Genomic DNA, 9,217 nt, shown 5'->3' with positions numbered 1-9,217 from the left:
TTCAGCTGAATTTTTTTTTATTTTTTAAATAGCTCGTCCACCTGGATAACTGTATTCAGAGCACAATGATCAGCAGTTAACTAAACAACATGACTGACATAGACAATCCCATAAAACAGGATTTAAATTTTTCTGGGTGAAATTCTCGTCATTTAGTCCGTTACTTGCGATTTATTAGCAAGGGTGCAACACACACTGGCTAACAGCTGTTTAAGAACTTGGCAACAGGGAGGAAAAAACCCACTTTTAACATGAATAAACCTGAAGCTGAATCAGGCTCAGGACAGGAATTGGCCTTTTAATACAGTATCTCTGTCAAGTTCAAGACATGAATCACAATCAGTAAACAATTAAGTTGGTTAATTAAAAACAATGAAAGTGAACGGATTTCATATTTTCATTTCACTGCAACAAGATTTACAGAAACATTTTTCTCTTGGTGTATTAGATCACTTATGGGATATTGATCCCTATGTGGTGACCTGTGCTCACATATTTAAAAAAAAAAAAAGTGCATTCACACTATTCTGAAGCAGTTTAAAGTCGTGGTCAGTTCCTCTCTCAGGCTTTCTCCAGCATCACTTTTAAGCTTGGACTGGTTGGCAGGTGTTTTTAGGTCCAGGTTATGATCTGAGTTTTCAGGTGGAAGGACACATGCTGCCTAATTCATGCTGTGCTAAGACTTTGAGAAATGCTCATGCCACACACAAAGACAACTATACTTGTTTCAAATGCAGATCTCTGCCCTGTGTTGGTAAATTAACTATTGTTGACTGAAGCCACATCAAGGTACTCATGAGCAGGGCAGGAAGTCAGACACAGGAAGGACGCAGATTAAATGTTGAAACAAAACCACACTGGAGACACACACCGTCTCATTGGAGATATCTTAATAAGCATGTGTTTAAAGGTGTAATATAAGTTAAACACATAAACCCCCACTGGTCAAAGTGAGTAAGAAAGAGACACCTGCTGGAGTCTGTCATTTTATTTTCTTCCCTTCTTTTGGAATAAAAGGATGAAAAATTATTAAACATCTACCAGAAGGCTCCAAAACAGAGGTGGACAGCATTAAGAACTAGTTATTTTTCTTTATTTCATCTCATCTTTACAATGACCGTCTTCGTTAATTTCTGTGTCATCACAAAACATGGTTTGGTTCTGAAATGTAGAAGAATAAGCTGCAAACGTCACATTTGCACAGAAAAATACAGACGGCTCGTCGTCTTTCTAAACACGTGACATGCTTGTACCTCAGTACAAATGTTCAAAGGTGCCTGCCGTGAGAATAACTCGTATCTCTCTCCTGTCAACAGCATCATTCAGAAATCGGAAGTGACATAAAAACAATAAAAGGGTAAGGGAAACAACCCCCCAAAAAAACAAGTCTTCAAAGAGTCCCACATTTTGGAGGTGCAGCAAAAGGGAGAACCTTTCTCTCCTTGACAATCTTTCACCCTCCCCGTGCTCGATTTGGCCCAAATGTGTATGCAAATACTTTGTAACTGTGCGTAAACACGTCTGAAGTGGGATTCCTGAGCGAGCGCATCGCCTCAGGAGGTGTTGGTGATGGGTTTGTATTTCTTGAGGCGGGTCCACTGTCCTGTGGAGTAGTTCATTTCGAAGACTGTGTCTACCAGCATGGTGGTGCTGCCAGTGCCGTCGGCTTTGGGCAAAACCTCTGTGTGCTCGCTCAGCTTGATCTGGATGATGTCCCCCTGCTCCGGGCATGGGTTCTCTGCAGGGAATGGATGGGGGGTAGGGAAGGGTGGAGTTAGAGTGGTAGGCTGGTTAAGTTTTTGCCTTGTCAGATGTGCATAAATGCTGAGAAATTATGAGGGACATCTACTGTAGTTAAAACTGCATTTAAACTGAAACATATTCTGTAAAATCCTGCAGCAAATGTGGGGAAACTCTGAATGACTACAGGGAATTCAGATTTACACAGGCCTTGAGACCAGTCAGTGACCTTATTGACCTTCATTTGTTGGGAAAAATGTTGCTGGCAGGTGCTGGGTGAATTCAATGCAAACTGGAAATTGAGACTGTTCAAACACATTCATAGTAGAAGATGTGCCTCACTGCTACAACAGGTTTAACTTTTATTTAAAAAGGTGCACAATCTCCAAGTTTTACTGCACTTTGAGAGTTTGCAGACAAGTTTCCATCTTCCATCCAAACATGCATCTGCAGCAATCTGCTAGTGACCAAAGTCACATTGTGTTAAAGCTAATTTGCAAAAAAGGGGAAAAAAAGGGTGAAGTGAATGAAAACGGGTCTGACAGGAAATAAAACTGGTAAAATGGTAAACTAGATAAATAATCTGTACTTTTGGATACAGGCTATGTGAGGAAGTAATATGCATTTATGAAAAAGCTGTTTTTTATATTTGCATCAAGCAGCTAAAAACTCTCATACCTCTGGATCCAGCCATGAAGCCCAGGATGAGGGCCTTCTCCGGCCTCGTGACCTTGTTGGCGGTCTTGAACATCTCCTGGGCGGCGTACATCTGGTCTCTCTGACGGTCGGAAACAGTGGGGACAGATAATTTAGCTGACGTTTTAATATCCTCTGACTTTGAAAGTCTTGAAATGGTGTTTATTTACCGTAAGTGAGAGGTTCTTTTTGGGCTGTGGCTGTGGTGGCGTAGGGGCTGCTGTCGGGGTGGGGGTCTGAGGTGTGCTGGGAGGCTGAGTGGGGGTCTCTGGCTGGCTGGCTGTCGCAGCTGCTGGTGGTCCATTGCTGGCGGGGGTGGATACCGGTGTGCTGGGGGATGTGGGAGTTGCAGGGTTTGCTGTGGTTCCTGCGTTGTACATAGGCGGTCTCTGCTTGTACTGGCCCGGTAAGGTGGCGTTGGCACCTGTGGTCGCTGTCGCCGACTCCTCTGGCTGACGGGCCGCCTGCAGCGTGTCCCGTCCCGAACCACCAGCATTGGCTTTGGAGGAGGAGGACATGAAGGAAACGCATGAGCAGGGAATTTTACTTTATATGTTTGAGTGAGAAAGCGCTGAGCCCTGGGAGGTAGGCGGCTAACCTGGCTGTGCCTCGGAGCTGGGAATGTAAGACGAGGAGGGAACCATGCTGGGTGTGGCTGGTAGGTAGCTGGTTGACGGCAGAGGATTCTCGTTCAGCGACCCCAGTTTCTGAGAAACAACACAAAGGAGTGAACCTACGGTGGCAGAGAGGCAAACGGGGGCTGGTGTGACAGAGAACAGTAGATATACGTTGGGTTAAATACCTGTGCGGAGACGAGGCCAGCAGCGTAGTCGGGTGTGGTGTTTTCCACCACAGCTTCTTCTTTGGCTGCTTTCTCTCCAGCCTCGGTTTCTATATCATAAAAAGAAGCACAGGTTAAGCACCGACAGTGTCACACTTTATTGCTCAAGAAAATCTAACTAAGGCTGTAAATTTACTTACCCAAAGTCTTTCGCCTCCTCTTAGCTTCTCTTCCAGCTCCAACCATATCCAGCTCTGAAATATCTAACAGCTGAACAATAGGAGAAAAAAACCCCTCTGTCACTCCAATCCTGCAGGAGCTCAATGAAAGCGAAGAACAAGGATGAAAGAATGAAAGCCGTAAGAAAAACGATACACTGGGTACGACTTACCTTGACCCCCCGCTCCTTACGCAGGGGCGTCCGTGCGGGAGCAATAGGTGTGCGGTTACTGGGAGGGCTGAACATACTGGGGGTGGTGGGGCTGCGGAATGGGGCTTTGGGAATCCCCTTGAGAGGAGCTGTAATGCAAACGTGGATGCAGTGAAATAATTTAAATCTTTTTTTAGTAGGACTTTTTTTTTTTTTTTACTTACTTGTGGTGTCAATCTTTTTGACCAATCCTCTCCCTTTGGCATGAAAAGGCACTCCGGCTGTCTTCTTCAGCTGCTGGGCTGTCTCTGTAGCTATAAAACAAATTGGTTTAAAACGTGTTAAGTTGGACAATCAATTTTTGAAGAACACCAGACACTCACAATCTGGCAGGCACAGTAAAACGAACACAAATGCACATCTTTTACCCCACCCCACGGTCTCTCCCCCCCATAGCTGTGGGACGTGGTGTGTATTGGCCATTATTAAATGAACTTACATTTCTGCAGCAGCTCTGCTCTCAGGGTTGCACTCTTGGGCTTCCTCTTCAGCTGGAAATGTTTGACGGGAGGTGTGAGGGGTCCCACCAGAGTAGTCAATGCACTTTTATTCAGGTACTGGCACTCCAGAGGAAGCATGGCCGACGCCTCGCACTCGCTCACTGAGGAGGAAGAGAAAGGTGGGGATGTTAACTGCAGCACTGACCACTGTGCTCCTCTGTCTGTGGCTGGTCAGCAATATAAAACACGACTCTGCTCACTGAGCTGACGAGTGTTTTTCATTAACAGATACTTTATCCCTTTGTTACTGCTGAAAAAAATTGAATTCAACATATAAGACAGCTCGCATAAGTTAAATAGAGCTCAAGTAGTAAAAACTTAAAATTAATATAAAATTAAGGAACTAAATTTAAATGAAATAGAAGTAAATATTTAAGTAAAATATCAAAACATGACAATTTAAATAAAAGCGTGGAGTTATGTTTCTGCAATCAACACTAATCTAAATACAGCGACAGGAAAAAACAGCAGAAGTGCTTCCACTTTAAACCTTTTGAGTCTTGCTTGTGGTCATCTTGCCTTCCAGTTTACAGATAAAACAACATGAGGGGAAACCACTGTACTACATGAGATCCGTCTACACCAGAAACCACCTGGGTAGTTTTCATGGCTCAGAATGGCTCCGCAAGTCATCTGAATATAGTTAAAGCAAAGACACTGTAGCTATGCACTTGCATTTATTTAAATGTGTAAGACATCAGCGCTCACCTGGAAATTATGCAAATGAATATAAAACTACCTTTCTCCCTGAGCTCTCCGAGAATATCCTGCACATTTGGATTCTGCTCCTCCAAGTCCAGATTCAGAGAGCCGGTCTCTGGGAAGGACTTGAGGATGTCTGCAACCATCAGCACCCAGGGCTCTGAGTCCACCGTAGCCAGCTGGATTATCTCCGACAGGGCCTCCTTCATCTGGCAAGAAAGGTGGTGTTAGTGAAACCTACAGACACTGTAGTTACTTTAGCATTAGTTCCACAGGTTAACAGCACACAACCGAGTCTGTGAATCTATTTTTGGTCTGCGCTCATGGTTCAGAAAACACCGGTTGCTTACATGAAGAAACAACTTGCATCATATCCTCCCGGACAGCTTGAATATGAGTGTGTGTAATCACTTTAACTTTTCAGACACACACTTTTCCTTTAAAAAAAGCTCACACCTGACACACACCACCCCGACACTTTACAAATTGTAAGATAAATAATCACTCCTGTACAGACAAAAAAGTCCAGTTTAATCAAACCCTCAGAGTGTGACTGAAATAATATAAAAGTATTCTGAATACTAGTTATTATCCCCGAGTATCTTCCATTTTTCCATCTTTTAAATTCACACCTCCTCCATCTCTGGAAAATCCAGCATGAATAAACATTCACATAACTGCGATTTCAAGACTTTAACAACTGGATACAAAGAAACCTGATTTTGTGCAGTGATGTTTATCAAAGGGAAGCCATCCAACATGCAACACGAGGAGGACGCCAGCTTCAACCAACCATTAAATGCAGTCATGTTAATATCCACGTGACAGAGTTAAGGCTATAGAGTCTGTCCACCTCCCTGCACTTATAGGTTCAGTGTTGCCAAAATCAACCCTGTTCCAAAATACTTTGCAAATGACATTTGTCACTGACTTTCCTCCATAGTCGATGCAAATGACAGTCAGTATTATTCAAGTCATCACACATTAGAGCAACCTCACAATGATAACTATGTTTTTGCAAAAGTAAACTCAAAATGCACCGTTCCAAATGATTATGCAGGTTCAAAATCTTTTATTGGTTGTAAAGAACTGAAAATTGGTCATTTGCTCAATATGCAGCATTACTGAAATCAAAAGCCGTTTCAATCAAAAACATCTTAACAAACCAAGTTACATGTTAACATGGGATCCCTTCTTTCATAGAACCTTCGCAGTTCTTGCATCCATTGAACTTGAGTTCATAGATCTTTTCCTTGAGTATGCTCCAAGGTTCTCAATAGGGTTGAGGTCAGGGGGGCATGAGGACCACGCCATGAGTTTCTCCCCTTTTATGGCCATAGCAGACAATGCCACAGAGATATTGTTTGCAGCATGAGCTATATTGTCATGTACCCTAGCCTTAACATCCTCTTCTGTCACACCAACCCTCTGCATCACCAGACACCCCACGATGCAATATCATAATTTTTTATCATTTTTCAATATGGTGAATATTGCGTCAAAATATATTGTGATTTAGCAATTTTTCCTCAAATTTAAACTTTCATTATCAGTTGTATCCCACAAATAGCTGGCAGCCAGTAGCATTGCGCTCATTGACGAAGAGTCATTCAGACTGATGGCAGCATGTTGGCAATCTGTCTGTGTTTATAAGCTAGACAGCACTTATTTGCAAGCCTTGATCAGTGTCTCTAAGAGTGACTGGAGTCAGTCCAAGCACGATTGTGACTGTCTGCAGAAAGGTGGCCTCCTATCAGGGGACTTGTGCAATTTCCTTGTGATCAAAAGTGGTCATAAGTGCAAGATCCTCAAGCTGTGAGCAACCACAAGTTATAATCTGTTGCATGCAATCACCAGGCAGACATCAATTCTTTTTAAGCTATAAGGAGGTAGCTCTACTACTTTTACTCCTGTGACTGAGCCATTAGCTTGCTCTCAAACAGTTGAACCAATTTAATGCAAGTTTGCTCAGCTAACGTTATCTCAGGATGGTGGTTAAAAAGAGCTGAAGGCATTTAACTACAAAATATTAATATTTGGTGGCCCTGTGTCTATGAAGCATCGCCTTTTCTCCCTCCACACCTACTACATGTCCTCCTTCACTACATCCATGAATCTCTTCTGAGGCGTTTTCTTTTTCCTCCTGTCTGGCAGCTCCATTTTCAACATCCTTTCTCCAATAGATCCACTCTCCCTCCTCTGCACATGTCCAAACCATCTCAGCCTTGAACTCAATTGATTTCTTTTCATTTCTATCTAAATATTAACATTTTCAGCTCGGTCTTGTCTGTTTTTGTCAGAGCCACTGTTCCAAAACATTCATCATAGCAAGACTCGCTACCATCTAGTAAACCTTCCCTTTCACACTTGCTGCTCTCCTTCAAAACCACTTAATTAAAATAAATATTTGCATTAAAACAGCCAAGAGCTTCCGTGGTTTGCATACGGGAAATTACTCCTGAGCTTAGCCGCCAATTTCACTTAAACAACACACTTGAATGCTTGTTTTAAGAAACCCCATTAATAATTAGCTTAATAATTTTGCATTTGTTATTGAACAGTCTGGCTATATAAGCCACACAAATGACGGCTGTGTATCGTTTCCTGCGGGGGGAACAGGTGATCAGTGGGTCCGGGAGCTAGTACCGCCCTCCAGCCTAACGCCAGCTCTCAGCCGCCCATCCCACCACAATGTCCGTGCGAGCACCGCTAGGCTAGCGTTGCTCGCTGTAGCCGGTAAACAACCGCTGGAAAGACAAATGTGCGCAGGGGTAAAGTCAGCTCGGGAGCATCCTGTCGTTAGAGGGTAAAAGTGTTTCGTGCATTGAAGCCGGGGTTTAAAAAAAGAAAAAATGGGGAGCATGTCGAGGAAATAACGAGTTTGCCGCTTCTTCAGTTAGCCTTCGGATAAATATGGTAGCATAATGTTAGCTGGAAAGGTTTATTAATATTGTTAGGCTTTTAAATATGCCACTAAACCGTCACAGGGACCTCAGTGCTTTTTAAAATCTAGCGCAATTATCGGCTCGTTTCTCAGCCGTGTATCCGAGGTAACAACTTATCGTACCTTCCAGGCTAACACCGAGCTAACCCACCTCGTCAACGGTCCTCCGCGGAAGGTGCAGCATCCCGAGCAGGAGTTTCAGCTTCACCGGCGGCGACAAGCTCGAAAAACATAGCCGTATGTTGTCGATAACCGACACGGTGAGGAGCGAAGCGATGCTCGGAGGCGTCCAGAGCTCGTCCGTGGATCCTAGTTTGTTGTGAAGCCACAGGCCGGTGTCGCTGTCCTTCATCGACGCCATCTTGGAAAAAGAAGTGTTTTGAGTTCGGGCATTTTAACAGGCTACCTAAGAAAACAGCAGTCAGGACCCCGCCCATAACCCGGGGTGGGGTGGGGGGCAATTGTGAACGCAGAGCCGTGAGGAGACCGGGTGAAATCCACCTTTAAGTGTGGAACTGTACACAGTGTGTGGTTAATAAAGTTTTAAGAAGGAAGGTGTAAACAAGGGCAGATGCGGGAAGTCTTTGTTACCTCATGTAATACAGTGCTACACATCTGCCGAGCAGAGAAACATCTGTATTGTCATAGTAACAGGTTATTTCAACCCTGCCCTGTCACAGTTTACTACACTACTGGCAGCCACACTTCTCACTGGTCCCCGATATTTGCTATGCTGCTTTTACTGCATTTAAGCAGCCTGTTATGTTAAACCACAGCACATCCAACCCATTTAATCGATGTCATATGTTTGCTGTGCTAAACTTTCCCACCTCTAGGATGAATAAAGTATATTATTATTATGTCCTCTTATCTTAAAATGTGTTTTCTTCGGGCTGCGACCTTTAGGAGTCGCCACAGCAGTTCACCTGCCACCATATCCCTGACATCTTCCCGTCACACCAGCCCTCCCTCACTACATCCATGAATCTTCTCTGGGGCTTTCCTCTTCAACATCCTTTGTCTAATATATCCACTATCCCTCCTCTGCACATGTATAAACCATCTCAACCTTGTTTCTCTAAAGATCCAAAGTGCTGAACCTGAGCCATCCCTTTGATGGATTCATTTCATCATGAGTCCATCTTTTTGTCAGTGCCACTGTTCATACATCGCAGCAGGTCTCACAACCGTCTTGTAAACTTTCTCATTCACTCTTGCTGCTATCCTGACACTTGTCTCCACCCAATTCACCACGCCTGCATTCTCTTCTTCACCCCTCTCGTGCACTTGTCTTTTGCTTTAGGTGGTTGACTCCAAGTATTTAAACTCATCCACCTTCAATATCTGTAAATGTTCACCTCTCCACACACACATGTATTGTGCCTTGCTTTTACTTGATTTCATTCCTCTTCTCTCCTGTGCGT

The 9,217-nt window shown here is 43.8% G+C and overlaps 1 protein-coding gene and 1 long non-coding RNA gene across 2 annotated transcripts; one reads left to right on the top strand and one right to left on the bottom strand.

The window, feature by feature from the left end:
- Positions 1–973: 973 nt before the first annotated feature.
- nelfa (negative elongation factor complex member A) lies at positions 974–8,203 on the bottom strand. The gene is made up of 11 exons (XM_026162288.2): positions 7,945–8,203; positions 4,887–5,058; positions 4,087–4,248; positions 3,812–3,901; positions 3,609–3,736; positions 3,418–3,487; positions 3,239–3,327; positions 3,035–3,143; positions 2,607–2,935; positions 2,419–2,518; positions 974–1,738 (listed from the first exon to the last, which is right to left on the bottom strand). The coding sequence occupies exons 1-11, from the start codon at positions 8,152–8,154 to the stop codon at positions 1,554–1,556; spliced, it is 1,644 nt and encodes a 547-aa protein (XP_026018073.1). The 5' UTR covers positions 8,155–8,203; the 3' UTR covers positions 974–1,553.
- On the top strand, positions 7,519–8,657 carry LOC145425409 (uncharacterized). Its single transcript, XR_013906092.1, has 2 exons — positions 7,519–7,655; positions 7,924–8,657. It is a non-coding gene; the product is annotated as an uncharacterized LOC145425409 (long non-coding RNA).
- Positions 8,658–9,217: the final 560 nt, after the last annotated feature.

This window comes from Astatotilapia calliptera, chromosome 3 (assembly GCF_964374335.1).
Source record: "Astatotilapia calliptera chromosome 3, fAstCal68.1, whole genome shotgun sequence".
NCBI classification, from domain to species: domain Eukaryota; kingdom Metazoa; phylum Chordata; class Actinopteri; order Cichliformes; family Cichlidae; genus Astatotilapia; species Astatotilapia calliptera.
This window is presented reverse-complemented; position numbering and strand designations above follow the sequence as displayed.

Excerpts from the sequence above, each read along its gene's own strand:
- nelfa (XM_026162288.2), bottom strand. The coding sequence starts at position 8,154 with ATGGCGTCGATGAAGGACAGCGACACCGGCCTGTGGCTTCACAACAAA. Across the intron at positions 4,249-4,886 it reads CGGAGAGCTCAGGGAGAAAG|TGAGCGAGTGCGAGGCGTCG; the intron begins GTAGTTTTATAT and ends CTTCCTCCTCAG. Across the intron at positions 3,737-3,811 it reads CAAAAAGATTGACACCACAA|CTCCTCTCAAGGGGATTCCC; the intron begins GTAAGTAAAAAA and ends TTTGCATTACAG.